The sequence below is a fragment of the Paroedura picta genome, chromosome 14, assembly GCF_049243985.1.
Source record: "Paroedura picta isolate Pp20150507F chromosome 14, Ppicta_v3.0, whole genome shotgun sequence".
Taxonomy (NCBI): Eukaryota; Metazoa; Chordata; class Lepidosauria; order Squamata; family Gekkonidae; genus Paroedura; species Paroedura picta.
The window spans coordinates 20,017,662-20,033,972 of record NC_135382.1 but is presented as its reverse complement, the minus strand read 5'-3'; the positions used below and the strand labels follow the sequence as shown (position 1 = coordinate 20,033,972).

The 16,311-nt window shown below is 46.4% G+C and overlaps 1 protein-coding gene across 6 annotated transcripts in view; it reads right to left on the bottom strand.

Moving 5' to 3' along the window:
• MTSS2 (MTSS I-BAR domain containing 2) overlaps positions 1-16,311 on the bottom strand; it is a 77,630-nt gene that overhangs the window by 35,071 nt on the left and 26,248 nt on the right. For all 6 annotated transcript variants that reach the window (XM_077309727.1, XM_077309725.1, XM_077309726.1 and 3 more), the window contains exon 3: positions 9,389-9,462. In XM_077309727.1, the coding sequence (XP_077165842.1) occupies positions 9,389-9,462 (74 nt within the window). The remainder of the gene's footprint in view (positions 1-9,388; positions 9,463-16,311) is intronic.

Below are 16,311 nucleotides of genomic sequence, written 5' to 3'. Positions count from 1 at the left end.
AAGCAAACCGAGTCAAACCCAGATGGAAGAAGAACAAGGTACCAGTCAACACCCCTAGGTGGGATTCAGGGTTCCAGAAACCAAGTGAGGTTTGGGGGAACTTCACCAGTTCTCCTCTATGTCCATCCACCAAACGTTCTCCATGCAAATTCCACCACTGAACGCTACTCTGTGTCTAGCCTAACCTTTCTCAACTTTTTGACTGTGGAAGAACCCCTGAAATATTTTCCAGTCTTCAAGGAACCACAGAAGTGGTGACATGCCCCTTCAGAGAAGTGGGCCCATTGGGAAGATGTGGGAACCCACCAATCAATCATTTACCATTTCAAATGTGGTGAAAGAGACCATGCCTGCAGAGCAACAGGGGAAGTGGGCTCCAGTGAGGTCTGGCGATATCAGTGGCCACCCAAACGTCTGAGAAAGGGCTGCGTAACCCCTGGGGAGCTCTCGGTTAACCTCAGGGGTCCCCAGAACCCTGGTTGGGAATCCTTGCTCTAGCCCGTTCATGACCTTGCGTTCATGTTTCTAAAAGCAGTCCTAAAGCTGCTTTTCTTCAACAGCAATTTCTCAGGCACCTGGCCTTGGGAAGATGTTGTGGCACCAAAGGCTTATACGGCAGGAGCCAGACAAGGCTGCCCATTCCTATGGGCCAATTTTGACCATCCTTGAGTACCATTCCTGCAAGGAGTCCTTTGGTTATCAGCTGAGCTGCCCTTGTAGCTTTCATTACTAGGAAGATATCTGAGGCTTTTATATCACGGATGGTTTTCCCTTTATTATTTTTCTGTGCTGTTTTCAGACAAACAAATGGCTCTCGCTTTTTCTCTGTTCCTGCTGGGGAACTTGCTTCTTCCCTGGGAAAACTGCAACAAGCCCTGTCTTCAATAACAACAGGGCGCTTCACACACCAGTCTCTTGCTGTGGGGTTACGGAGTATCCAGAGTCCAGCCACACCTGCTGTGCAGCTGTAGCAGAGGACGGAAGGAGGCTGACTCACTTCCTCCACCGGCTCCCTCAGCTCCATGGCCATTCACAAAAAGAATTGAATTCCACCCACTCGCCTTTCCTGGATCTGACAAAGAGCTCTTCCTCTCCCCACTTCTCTGGGGTCAGCTCAGCACATTTTCCCCTCCTCACCCCCAGCTGAATCACAGAACCTACGTCCCTTTCCCACTGCAAAACCCTCCCAGCAAGGTTGGACCTCTCAGATAGCACACATTTCACGGCTACCCCCCTTTGTATGTGCAAGGGCTTGACTCAGAGCACACTCTCCCGTTTCCTTTCTTCAAACTTCCTGTCCGAAAGCTCCTTTTTTTCACAACACTGAGTAAAGCAGGGCAATTTCAAAGTTTGTCTGTTTCTTTTCAGGGATGTTTTGACCCCGCTAAAGTTTAAACACAGTCCTGCCTTTCTCACCAATCCCAACGATAGTTTCACATTGAGAAGAAAGGGATTCAAGACAATTCAAGAGAAATGACTTTGAATATTGTAAAGAGGTCAGCAGCTTTGAGGTGCCTCCTATTAAAGATAGTGGCAGGAGTTTGGGGGGAATGGATAACTTTGGAAGAAAGTGAATATGGAGGGGGGGGGTCAAGGATGGTTCATGATAGAATGGTGAAGTGTTCACAGCAAACATAAAAACAACGGAGATGAAAAGACCGTGTCAAAAAGATCTTAGGAGAAACAGCTAATTCTAGGAGGCCAGGTGAAAAGTGAAAGAAGCATGAACTGGCCCCATAAACTCAAGGAGCACCAACCTCTTGTCTTTAGACTTCTGGGTGCAATGACTGTTTTTCACAATTACAGCCCTCAATATATTTGGCCCAGTACCCACAATATTTTGCCTGTTTCCTTCCATCGTGGAGCTACCACCTCCTGAAGCCCACTTAAAACAGCCTCTTTATCCACACGGCAGATTCTCACATCTGTTTCTATGGAACTGTGGGGTTTCCTCTCAGAAATATCCCACCTTGCTTCAGAAGACGTTTATTAAAGACAGGTCTTGTGTTTAAGGTCTCCACACCTGGTAAATCACTGCCCCACTGGGCTTTTGTGAGAGATTTAGGGGAAAGCACTAAGTTTCAGCCCCTTTGATTATCTAGAAATTAAAATGGGAAACAGAAGATTCAGCTTAACTCAGCGCATAAAAGTGCATGCATGAACATGACTGGGGAGCGCAGCATGCCAGATTGAGTGCTTCTTCCTCAACAAAAGTAGTGATATAGCAATTGGGATGTCAGACTCGGAACTGGGGTACCCAAGGTTTGAATCCCTGCTCTTGACACAGAAACACTCTGGGTAAATTTGGGCCAATGACTCTGTCAGCCTAATTCACCTCACAGGCTGGCTGGGAGAGTACAGCGGCTAAGAGTGGTGGCCTTTGATCTGGAGAGCCAGGTTTCGTTCCCTGTTCCTCTACATGTAGCTAGCTAGGTGACCTTGGGCTAATCACAATCCGGTTAGGACTGTTCTCACAGAGCAGTTCTTCCAGAGCTCTCTCGCCCCCACCTACCTCACAGGGTGTCTGTTGTGGGGGAGAGGGTGGGAAGGAGATTGTAAGCTGCTTTGAGACTCCTCCTGGAAGTGAAAAGTAGGGTATAAAAACCAACTCTTCTGCTTCTTCTAAACCTCTTTAGGTCCCCACTGGGGAGAGAAGCAGCATTTAAATAAAAAGGCCAGACACCCTCTTTCCTTTCCATTCATGTTACCGGACTTAAGGCTGTCACTACACTCTTTCTTTTGTGGCTACCTGAACACAAAATGACAGGGCATTTTCCTTTGCTGCCCAGCCCTACAGAAACCGACCGCCTCATTCAGACACCAGGATAACAGAGAAAGGCTCAAGAACAAGGATCAGCTCAGACACACCATATTTAGGAAACGGGCTGAGAATCAGTTCTCTCTAATTTGTGGCTGATTCTGTCATGCCAAAATCAGAGTTTGAGTAGAAGGGGGGAGAAAGAGAGAGAGAATGCTCACTTGGAACATGTTCTACCCCGCCTAGCTAACTGTAGCTCAAATTATGCCTTTGCTATTCTAAATTTGGGCCTCTAAAATTTTGTGTCATCTTATCCTGCGGTTTGTACCCTTCCCCTTTAAAGCGCTCTTTGTCATCTTCAGTGTCATGTGACTTTCCCCCTTCCCTTTACCACAGGGGATGGTGATCACATGCTTTAACTGGATCTTCTGTTCTCCTTCAAGTCTGTCACCCAGTGCACCTTCTCTGCCAATGTCCTTGGCTTATCAAAACTGTGAACATTGACTATTTTCATCCTGTTCCTCATTGTCCTTGCCTTTCTTTCAGCTACCAACTGAATAATTTCACCCCCCTGCTGTTCTACCTATTACAAAGATAGAACCAGAATGGCAATGGCGTTTATTTATTTACTTTATTATGTATTATTTGGTTTGTTTAAAACAACGCCCCAAGGCAGTTTGTTTATTTATTGTGCTTGTATACCGCTCTCCCAGAAGATTCAGGGAGTTGACATAGAACGTAAACAAGAACAATACATCAAACATACAGGCTATGTTCCAAAATGGGAATACCCTTCAGCCTGGCAGCAGCTTATCTCACTACACTCTGTAGAAAGTGGTCCTTGAAATACCCTAATTCTAGGTCATTGAGAGCTCTGTAGGTGTAAACTAGCACTTGGACTTGTGCATGGAAACTGACTAGACCCCTACACAAATCCCACTTAATAATCAAACATGTCCCAAAGGTCAGTCTGGGTCGTATTCAATCCACATCAGGAGTACATCTTGAAGAGGGCCTTTTGAGCTTTGGTGTATACCTAGAAGCCAGTTTGTTCAACAATTTGTTCCAAGAAGAAGAAGAATTAGTTCTTATATGCCGCTTTTCTCTACCCAAAGGAGTCTCAAAGCAGCTCACATTGGCCTTCCCTTTCCTCTCCCCACAACAGACACCCTGTGAGGGAGGTGAGGCTGAGAGAGCCCTGATATCACTGCTCAGTCAGAACAGCTTTATCAGTGCTGTGGCAAGCCCAAGGTCACCCAGCTGGCTGTATGTGGAGGAGCAAGGAATCAAACCAGGCTCTTAGCTATAAGGACCTACCCAACTGCTCATGTACAGTCTCCATGTGTAGCTGCACAGAAAATCGATAGTAAATATGAATTTACAAAAATATGCAATTTTCTCAATCTGATTTTACAAATTTACTTCTTTGCCGCTCTATTTTTCTCACCGATGGGGAACCAAAGTGGCTCACAACATTCTCCCCTCCTACAACAACCCTATAAGGTAGATTATGACTGGCTCAAGGTCACCCAGCAAACTTCCACAGCAGAACAGGGTCTCCCAGATTCTAGTCCAGCAGTGGCCAAACTATGGCTCTTCAGATGTCCATGGACTACAATTACCATGAGACCCTGACAGCATGCAGGGGCTCATGGTAATTGTAGTCCAGGGACATCTGGAGAGCCACAATCTGGCCACCCCTGTCCTAATCTAGCATTCTAACCACTATACCAGTTGCACAGGGCACCAATAAGATGCTTGATCAGTTTTCTTCAGGTAGAACAGCCAGACACTGTATTTTCAGCTTAACGTCTGAATGCAAGCAAGACAGCCCCATGTCTCACGGACATCTCTCAGACATGTGGCTTGCTCACTACTATGAAATTTATTTTCCTTTGTCAAACATGAGTTATCTTCTCTGACTGCACCTCCACCACAAAATTAGCCTGGCTGACACAACTACTTTCAATTAATGCCAAGAACTGTAACTTTGCGAAAATGCTACCAATTATTGGGTAAATACTCCTGTGCATCACCTTTCCACAAAAAATCACAGTTCCCAAGGATTCTGTGGGTCTGGAACTACAGGGTGTCCATTGTGAGGAGAGGAAGGGAAGGCGATTGTAAGCTGCTTTGAGACTCCTTCGGGCAGTGAAAGCAGGGTATAAAAACCTTCTCCTCCTAAAGAGCAGGGTATGGGGGATAGAAAAAAGTGAAAGAGAGCAACAAGAGGTCACAGTGATGAAGGCTATATGAAGCCATTTCTAGGGCCAGATCCAACACAGTAGACATGATTCTTCTATATTCGGCATCAGACATGTGCCCAGCAGAATTATTACATTGGAGGATGTTAATCTGCATCAGGGCAGTGGGCTAGTGTGTCTGCACACAAATCTCATCCCTCTCTATGTCACCTCCTCCTCCTCTTTGCAGAGTTCCAGATGGCCTAGATGCAAGAAGGCGGCTGGAAAACAGGAAGAGGCCATCTGCTGTAGAGAAAGCCAGCCAGGCTTGTACAGAGCAAGGTCAAGTACAGCCAAAATGGGAACCCACAAACAGCCAAATAAATCTCCTAGATGCATAAAGGCTGGAACCTGAGCAAGGAAGCTCATCAAGCAGAGCTGTGTGTGTGTCCCCTTGATGGCTACCAAGGGCTGCTGATTTCAGGCTGTTATCAAAACCTTTGGGATATGTAAGCACATAATATTAGAGCCTTTCCCTCCCATGCCAGATAAATCTCTCTATAGAGTTCTTAGTTTGGTACCATGATCTGAACAGAAGGGTGTTTCTCTCTTTAGCTGCACCAGCTGGAGTACACAGTGAAGAATTGGGAATTATCGCCAGCTCTGCTTTCAGGAAACACCCCCTTTATGATAGCAGTTCTCAACCTGAGGGTCGCGGCAGGGCGAGCGGCTTGGTGATGGGGGGAGAGGGTCACTGTTGCCATGAGATCGGCATGGTGGGACAAGAGGCAGAACTGAACTGAGAAAACCCAGAAAAAAAACCCAATTTCTATACAATCATGATCAAGGGATCTTCAAGCCATTGGTCAGTTTCGGTTTAATTTCTGTGAAAGAACACTGGCATAATGTTATGGTTGGGGCCACCACAACATGAGGAAATGATTAAAGGGTTGTGGCATTAGGAAGGTTGAGAACTACTGGTTTAGGCAAAGGTAGGAGGAGGTGTATAAACAGCCAACTCACAAATAAGGGCCTTCCCTAATGAGCTCTTTCCCATTATGTCTAGTTTTCTATGTTCTATGGAGGAGCATCAATCATGCAACCTGGGTATGGTAAAGTTAATTTTTCCATCTTAGCTACTGGCCCGAAGCCACTGTGTTTGTCCTCACTGCAGAATCCTCAAAAAGTCACTGTCCGCAAGCAATCTCCCGATATCTCTTCCACATGTGCCGATTTTTAGAGTTAACCTTTCCCAAGCTTCCCCTCCTCCCCGCTGACCTCCTTTCCAAATACGAGCCACGTGGGCTCACTTTTCTGGTTCCTCTGCTGCAATCTCGGGTAATCCCCTTGCACATCTGCCCAAGGCTTCCCTTAATTCCCAAAACCTTAGCAGGGAATTCTGCCCAGATGGGGGAAGGGGAAGCCACACAACACAGAATTGGCAGAGTCAAATAATTGCCCCAAAGGCCTTGCAGCAGGAAAAGCCAGAGTGAACATGCATTTGAAGACAAAAGTAAATGCAATGTGTAGGTGCAGATGGAGCCAAGGTATGCTAAGGGGAGGCCAAGTCCTCAGGAATGAGGGAAAGAGCTCTCCGCCAGCACCTGAAGTCCCACCAACTATTTCAATGACATCTCTCAACTATTTTGAAGCCCCTGCCCCTCTGTTAGTGGCACAGGAAAGAGAAACTATGCATCAGAACAGTATCCTCCTCCTCCTCCAAGAAGTTCAGGGCAGCAGGTGTAGTAGGGTTATGTGACCCTCACAGCATAGACCAGTGGTTCTCATCCTTCCTAATGCCGTGACCCTTTAAAACAGTTCCTCATGTTGTGGTGACCCCAACCATAAAATGATGCAAGGGTTCTAAACCGAAACCGACCAATGGTGTGAAGATCCACTGTTCATGATTGTATATAAATTGGTTTTTTCTGGGGTTTCTCAGTTCAGTTCTGCCTCTTGTCCCACCATGCCGATCTCACACTTTTCTGCTGCTCCAGACAGATGAACACTCTATCTCAATCTACCCCGCAAGAGTGTTGTGTGGATAGCGCCCCCCCCACATAGCTTGCCCTGCCACGACCTCTGTTAAAGGGTTTTTTGACCTCCAAAGGGGTCCCAACCCCCAAATTGAGAACCACTGGCATAGACAGAGGTGATGTTTTGACCTAAGCCACCCAACAAATTTTGAAGTCGAGCAGTGAGTCAAATATCTATTGTTGACACACCTTTTGAATTCTCAAATACAGCTTTGGACTTTTACCTACAGGACAAGGCCAATTTCCAGTAACTGCAACTCCACGGAAGCCGCATATTCTAACATTTTCATTCCTGTATCACTTTTAAGGGCCTTCAGGCATCCTCCTGCCTAACAACTACAGCACCAAACTTGGAATGAAAAAGGAAGTCCACCATAGGAAAGTTGCTGGTCATTATAGGCTGTTATAGAATTATAGAGCTGGAAGGGACCTCCTGGGTCATCTAGTCCAATCCGCTGCACTATGCAGGACACTCACAACCCGCTCATCAAATGTAATCTGCAACCCCTGTTGAAATGACCATCAATGGAAAAGCAGAATAGCAGCTGCTGCCCTCCCACTGGAACATGTGGATCCACAGTGGTTGGCCTGGGGCAGCCTTTCTCAGCTTTCTCAACCACTGAGAAATCCCTGAAACATTATTGAGAAATCCCAGAAGTGACGCAATCATGCAGAATATGGTTGGGAAGCATAGCTGTGTGCACTCTCATCCGGGGCCCCTCTCCCTCCCATCCCCATTATTGGCCATTTGGGGGGGGCTCAACATGATCATCTATGGTCATATCACCCAATAAATGTTTAACAAATTAAAAAAATATATATTATAAAAAATTAGCTTCCATCCATTCAGGAAATCCTTCCAGGGACATCAAGAAACCTCAGGGTTTCACGAAACCCTGGTTGATATAGCCTGCCATGGGGACCACCAGGAAGACTAGTTTCTACGATGAAATTATGGTTTCTCAAAGCTATACTGCTAGCGTTTCTCTCTCCAAAACAAACTGAAATTGCGCCTTGGACAAACAGCACATTCCTGAAGCTTTTGCACCTCTTTGCTTCAAGATACAATGGTGAGAACTTTCAGACTTTCCCGGTGGCCACAGCTATGTTACAGAATGGGTTTCCTGAGGATATGAGGAAGGCCCCCAATTACACCAAGATTTCTGGGGGACTGTAAAGTGCAGCTTTGCCAATATTACTTTTGGTGAATCATGAGTGAAGGTAATGGACTGTTTCTTTTCACCTCTATTTCTGTTGAACTGAGAATTTAGTTGGTTCAAAACTGCTTTGGTCCTGACCTGGCTAGCCCACCCTCATCAAATCATGGACGCTAAGCAGGGTTGGCCTTGATTACGATTTGAATGGGAGACCTCCAAGGAAGTCCAGGACTACTACAGGGAACCAGGTGATATCTCTAGCCTTGAAAACCCTACAGGGTTGCCATAAATTGGATGCAATTTGACAGCAAAATAAATAAAGGAAGAAGGGGAGGAAGCTGCTTTGAGTCCCACTGACCAGGTGAAAAGAAGGATATAACTGTTTTAAATAAAATATAGTGAACACAAGCATTTTAGAGTGGACTAAAAAGAAAGGCAGAACAATTAAAATTAGAATAAAAGGGGGCAAAAGTCCTCAACTTACAGGATTGCTGCCCAAAATGCCAACACTCCATCCCAACCATTTTGAAGTGGTTGCCACGTGGATCTCTGCTGTTACACTGTAAGTGTTCCCACTACCACAAGTATAACCAAAGGGAGCAAAGCCTTGCTAGATATAATAGAAATGGAATTTCCATGTTTAGAAGAAGCATACCTCTGGTAGATTCTAGAGACAAACACAAAGGAACAACCTTGGCCTTCATGACTTGCTTAAGATGTTCCCAGAGGCCGTGGGCTGGTTGGCCATGACTAAAGATGGGATTAATTCAGTAATCATGACCTTGCTTTCCTCAATTAAGGCCCAAAGTGGCTCACAACATCATCCTGTCCTCCATTTTATCCTCACAGCAACCCTTTGAGGCAGGTTAGGCTGAGGATGTGCAACTGGCCCATGAATACCCCAGCAAGCTTCCACGGCATGGCAGGGACTCGAACCCAGTCCTCTCAGATCCTAGTCTGGCACTCTACATCACTCCACCCTTGGTATGATCCAACGAGGAATCTCAAAGATAAGAAAAATTCCATTATTTGGCTACCCTAAGTACGATGTGTAGCTAAACGTGGGTTACGGAGCTAATAGGCAAGAGAGCTGGCCTTAAACGGTCTACCAGTTCGGAGACTGCTTTTCCCAGGTGCCATTCTGTTCTCCAAACAGAGATTTAAGCAAGGAGCCTTAAGAACACATGGCTGGTTAGCCAACCAAATGCTAGCCCTCCATAGCTACCCAAAAGACTCCCTGTGATATTGTCCTACCTCGTGTGTTGGTGGCCATGTCTGCCACTTTCTGGAAAGCATCCAGGAAGGCTACTGCAGCCAGCACAGTTGTCCTAGAACAAAAAAGAAACACAGGCATCAGAAATGTGGCAGTGAAACTCTGGGTGGGCCTGTGATGCGTTGCCTCCCTAAGCAGCTACACAATACAACCAGAGAAGAGCACCCTCAGATGGAGCCCAGGTCCACAGGCACCAACATTTGAAGAAGACTGATCCTGCATTGAGCAGTGAGTTGGACTAGATGGCCTGTATTGCCCCTTCCAACTCTATGATTCTGGAACTCTAAATTACTAGTATTTCAGCCTAAATAGTACCTTCTTTAGTAACAGCTGTGAGACAGATGTCCCTCATTTGGTTGAGGCTGACCAAAACATCTACTGGGCTCCTGAACCTTCCCTCCCTTCCTTGAACCCATATGATGGATCTGACCAATCATGAGCCTGTTAGATTGTTTACTGTTAGAATGTTACTTTCTCTGTTTATTATTATTATTATTATTATTGATGTTGTTATGTTTAATTTGTTATAATCACTGAATTCGATGTATTGTTCTTGTTTACGTTCTATGTTAATTGCCCTGAGCCTTAAGAGAGGGCGGAATACAAGTGCAATAAATAAATAATTAAATAAATTTAAAAATTGCCTTTAAAACTGAAGACAGAATCCGTGGCAATCCCCGAGGGTGGACGCAAAAGACTTCCTGAAGATGGGAAGCTTCCAAACAGGTTGTAAGAGGCTACACAGGAAAGCTTCAGAATGTCCACAATCGCCACATTCAGCAGAACTTTATAATTGCAGAAAAACGACTTATTTAATAGAAGGGGGAAATGTGGCTTCAACCCTGCGGCAAAAGAAGCTTCACAACTTACTTGTTCTGGATCTTAACATCAGGCAGAATGCTTGCCAAGGTAGGTCCACTGCTGGACATCAGAAAACCCACAAGCTCTTCAGAGCAGCAGATTTGCAGCCTATTAAAAGGCCTCCAGCTGCGTATGACTGACTGGTATAATGACTTTTATGCCTGAGAGAAGTATCTGGACCCTTCTCTTCCAATTAGCTCTGGAAAAGGATCCAAATACCTGCTTGCCTCTTCAAGAAGAAGAGCTTGCACTGCGTTCCTATGGCAGCATGCAGATCCCTTTTAAGCACCGAGCATGATTTAATCTAATTAAGCCTGAGCTCCATCTTTAATACAGTTACAAGTTACACACTGAGCCAGCTTTTTCATTGATGCCCAGAAAGCATCTTTTCCTTCCTCATCATTCCCTCCCTTTAAAAGATAAAGCATGGTTAAAGACGAATTCTGTGTAACTCAAAAGCTTGCAGATTAGTTTGCAACGCATCAGTTCAGGGTTTTCCAACCGCAGTACCGTGAAGGTCCCTCAGTGGCACTATAGCATAGAGGTTATCAAAATGGCAGCTGGGGAGAGCCCTCCCACCCTCTGCAAAGAGGAAAGAAAAAGGTGCTTTAAATTTAAAACAAAAATTCTACCCTTATTTGGGCAGATTGATCTGCCCCCTCCCAAAGGGGTCAATGATGGGCCAGGGATGGGAAGGGGAGGACCTCTGGCCCTTTAAACCTTTGCTGGCCAAGGCTCCTCTCACTTCAATGGCAGAGAGGCGTGGCTAGCTGACATCACTTCCTGTTGCCTCGCAGCCTGAAAAATATTTAACTGGTACCTCCACAGCAAAAGGCTGAAAAATGCTTAATTATTTCATCCCATTAAAATCACCAGTGCTGATTTTGAGCTTTTAGAAATAAATAAGCAGATTGACATGACTGCCTGAATTTTTTAAAATCTTGACACTGGGTTAGATTTACTTTAAAATCTACCTTAATATTTTGGTTTATAATATAATAGAACGTGGAACATGTCAATACAGACCGGTATCCCCATACCTACGTGAGCCTGTGGCCAGTATTATATTATTATTATATATAAGGTTTAAATTCTCAATACTTATAAAATTGATAAAGTCAGAGGACTTGTCACTGATGAAAGAATCTCACTGAAAACGGATATCACCTGGATTCCGTTTTGACAGAAGTCCTACAGAATAAAGAAATAAGGAAAACTACGAAAAAATATGACACTTTTCTTTCTTTTATGAATATGTTTATTGTATTGCCATTGGATAGGTCTGTTTCTCTCTGTTTGGTTATAATATAATAGATACAACCCAAGAAACTAGGCCTTCCCATAAAACGGCGACACTCACTCTATGGTTCAACAGCCTCATGGGGTTCTGACATGTTGCCAGTGGCTCTTCCGAGCACCATCAACCCATGCAGCAGCCACCTTCTGGTTCAGGAAGGTGGGCGATGCCTTGCCCAAAGGGGACTGCAGCTGGCACTGGGTTCCCATCCTGAAAAGCTGCCTCCCCAGAAGCTACAAGCCTCCCTGAGATGCAGCCATCGTGCCAGGGACGGGAGGAAAAATGTGGCTCTTTGGGTTAATAGAGATTACAAATATAAATCTCTATTAGCATGAGTACCATGGCCATAAACGCCCCAGCCCCAACCCTAAACAGGAAGCAGAAACAGAAAATAGGATGCATTAACCTCTAGCAAGAGAAGAGGAAAAGGGTGAAGTTAAGTAGAGAACAGTGAGCCGAACAAAAAGGGTAAGAAGAATGAAACTGAGTCTTAATCCAAGCAGTTCCAAGTAAGTACAGTATTATATGAAAGTTTCATAAAGTTCTAAACACTCAGTCTAAATGATACCAAATTTCCTTTGTACTTTTGGATTATGATATACTATTTTCCTGCCCTGTGTGCTGTTATTTTTCTACCCAGGTGTCTGTAGGCAATGGAATTGCAGCTTCCCGGTATAGAAGAGAAAGGCTTTCAGCAATAAAAACAGGCCTTAAGTCCTCACCTTTCCTTGGGGGCCAGCTCTCAGGCACAGGGTTCCGAACTGAGCAGCAAAATGCAGACTGAGTTCAGTCTTTTCCCTACCTTTCCCCAGACTGGTGTTATAAGAAGCAAGGCTGAAAATGAGTATGGCAGGCCCAGTACCTAGCCAGGGATTTTTATGGGACCTAAGCCCTAACCAATAGAAGCAGCAGAAACTCACAAAATGGGTTTCCCCCCCCCCCTCTTCAGTAAAGATGCAGTGAAAAAGACAGCTTGGCAACTTTAAGAATGAAAGCTGGGTGACCTTGGGCTAGTCACAGTCCTGTTTTTATAGAGCTGAAGATAAAATGGAAGAAGGAACAACAGAAGCCCATTCTGGGCCTCCTTTAGGGAGAAAAGCAAGCTATACGTAAATAAATAAAGCATGTTACATCTTGTGTCAGGCGTCCCTTGCACAGAATAAGAAGAGTTGGTTTTATATCCCGCTTTCACTACCAGAAGGAGTTTCAAAGCAACTAACAATTGCCTTCCCTTCCTCTCTCCACAACACTCCCTGTGAGGTAGGACGGTCTGAGAAAACACTGACAGATCAACTCTCTGGCAGCAGCTCTAACAGAACTGTAACGACCCCAAGGTCACCCAGTTGGCTGCATGTGGAAGAGTGGGAAACCAAACCCGACTCTCCAGATTAGAACCCACCACTCTTAACTACAACACCATGCTGGCATAAATGGCTTCTTTTGGAACCACAAAAATAGGCAGAAGACTAAGAAGATTCAAGGGGGTGAGAACAGACAGTGGCTGTCCATTCACAGAACAAGAATAATGTTAATTATTCTCAGGAAAACAAACTCAAACAGCTTAGTAGCTACCCAACTCCAATACCACCCCCAAACCTGGGCAGGCTAATGTGCAGTGTGTTGTTAATGGCTTGCTAATTATATACATCAAGCACACTGTTGGTTGCATCATCTTCCAGTTGCTACATCACCCGGAGAAGTGAACCAAGGATCAGAACAAAAATAGAGTTCAATAGAACCTTTAAGACCAACAAAGATTTGAATAAAATCTTTGTTGATCTTAAAAAGATGCTACTGGACTCCCTTTTTGTTGTGCTACTTCAGACCAACATGGCTACCTTTAAGACCAACAAAGATTTGAATGAACACGGCTACCCACTTGATCAACACGGCTACTCACTTGAATCTATCCTCAAGGATCAGAGGAATCATATTTTACTTGGCTCGTGCTTCTCAGGCAATGCAACGGCCATTCCAAAGTATTTTTCTACCCAGACCAAGGTAATATTTGCTGCCGTTTTTCCTGCCATAAGTTCCTGAACAGCACAACATGAGTTGATGACTAATAACCTACAATACTACCTTCATGAGGCTGCGGACCTGCGGAAGTGGGGAGGGCCTTGCATGCGCAATGGGCATGTGCGGCCGGGTCGTGCATGCGCATTTGCGCCATGTGTGGCTGCAAACGTGCATGCATGGCACTCCCGCGCATGCGCACACGTGCGGGAGTGCCGCTCATGCACGTTTGCGGCCATGCATGGCGCAAACACACATGTGCAACCCGGCCAAGCATGCCCATTGCGCATGCGAGGCCCTGCTTCCCTCTCCGCCCCTCCCATATAAAGAAGCTTGCTGGGCCGCTTTTGCGGCCGATTTGCTTGTGGCCTGGGAAGTTTCTTACTGTGGGGGGGGGGCGGGGAGAGGGAGCTGTGGCCCGGTGCTAGGGCCTTCGTGGCTTGGCATTGGGCCACGGCCCGGTGGTTGGGGACCACCCCTATAAAATACATCAGCATCATGCCCCCCCTCCCAATGCAGATGAATGGCTTACCCTAGGGTCGTCTTTTGAGTTCACAGAGAAAGCTCTTTCCCCAAATATTTCACAGCCGTTCCTGGGGGCCAATTGGGTTCCAAGAATTGGAGGGAACAGCTAAGAGTGTGCTCAAAAGCACAACGCTTGATTCAAACTGATTCAAACTGCCAGCTAGAGAACACTAGAAGCCTTACTAGACAACTTATCCAAAATTAACCATCTCTAATTCTTCTCAAACATAGCGCCAGCTTGCAGGGCTTGAGAGGCAGCACCACTGACTCACCCTTCATTTCATGGCACACAATAATAGTCGGGTGTGCCATGAAACCTTTTTATATACCAGCCCTCCCTGCTTGTGTTCATCAGATCCCATCTTTTTATAGAACCACAGAGTTTGAAGGGGCCAGACAGGCCATCAAGTCCAACCCCCTGCTCAATGCAGGCTCAGCTTAAACTAAAGCATCTGTGATAAGTATCTGTCCAGCTGTTGCTTAAAGACTGCCAGTGATGGGGAGCTGACCACCTCCTTAGGCAGCCAATTCCACCGAAATCCCCCCCCCCGATATCTAGATCAGAGGTAGTCAACCAGTGGTCCTCCAGATGTTCATGGCCTACGATTCCCATGAGCCCCTGCCAGCAAACATGAGAATTGTAGTCCATGAACATCTGGAGGACCACAGGTTGACTACCCCTGATCTTGATGGTGCGTACTTTAAAGTCATTGCTGCGGGTCCTATCATCTGTTGCCACAACAGGAACATTTCCCTGCCCTCCTCCAAGTGACAACCTTTTAAATTCTTGAAGACGGCAATCTTGTCCTCTCTCAATGATGTCTGAACATTCACAAGTCCCTCAGCCTTTCCTCATGGTCCCCAGGCCCCAGAGCATCCTCGTCGCTCTCCTCTGCATCCTCTCCATTTCATCCATGCCCTCTTTGAAGTGAAGCCTCCAGACCTGCACACAGGACTCCAGGTGGGGTCTGACCAATGCAGCATTCTCTGAGCTCCTATGCGGCTCCTCCATGCGTGGGAAAACCAAAAGAATCGCCAGGCTCCCTCTCAAGATAGCCAAGGAATACAAAGGCAGCATTGGGAGCGTGCAAGAGAACACACAACACAGCGGCTGGGGATGCCGAGGGGGAGGAAAAAACCACACACGCACACAAGAGAGCTTTTAAAAATGAATGGGAGGCCGAGAAACACAAGCAAAGCCATCGGGCTATTAATAGGGTGGCTGAGCAAGGAGTATCCGGCTACTGGAAAGTGAGTGCAGGCAGGCTGAAAGGGCCCCTTTGTGGCTGTGTTCGGTCCAGGGGAGGAGGTGGCCTGCAAGGAGAAGATCTCCTAAATCTCCCAGGGAAAAGCAAAGCAGCGGTAAGGAATGAGGTTAAAGGGCAAGTTTGGGAGGAGAAGAGAGAGCTGGCTTTTCTGTGCCCCACTCTTGACTCCCTGAAGGAGACCCAAAGCGGCTTTCAAACACCTTTTCCCTCCTCTCCTCACTACAGACACCCTGAGAGGTAGGTGGGGTTGAGAGAGCTCTGAGAGAACTGTGACCAGCCCAAGGTCACCCAGCTGGCTGCCTGTGGAGGAGGAGTGGGGAATCAAAGCCAGTTCTCAACCATAATACCACGCTGCTGGTAAAGGAAAGCAGGGAGTGAGCAGAACCAGTGACTCTCTGCTGATGAGATTGAGGCTGACTGGGGGCTGCCCAAACACAGCATACCAGAGGTGGGGCCAGTATTCTTTGCCACACATTTTTGGGGCTCCAAAAACCATCCTTTTTATATCTGTGGGGCATGCGTGGGCCGACTGGTGCGCCGGTGCCATGCCGCCCCTCCCTCCCGTGCCACGGCGCTGGCTGCTTTGGGCCGAAACGCACAACCCTAAGTCACCTGCCTCTGTCTCCCACTTTCTGGTAGGAGCAGAACTCTGCCTCCTCGCCTCTTTTAGAATCTCTAGAACAGGGGTAGTCAACCTGTGGCCCTCCAGATGTCCATGGACTACAATTCCCATGAGCCCCTGCCAGCAAACGCTGGCAGGGGCTCATGGGAATTGTAGTCCATGGATATCTGGAGGACCACAGGTTGACTGCCCCTGCTCTAGAGAATTAGGATTCGCACAACAATTCATCTTCATGCTGGACCAGCCAGAAACTGAGCCAGAACACAGCCTTGCCTTGGTATCTATGGCAGTGTTGGATGCCCAGTTAATTACGTG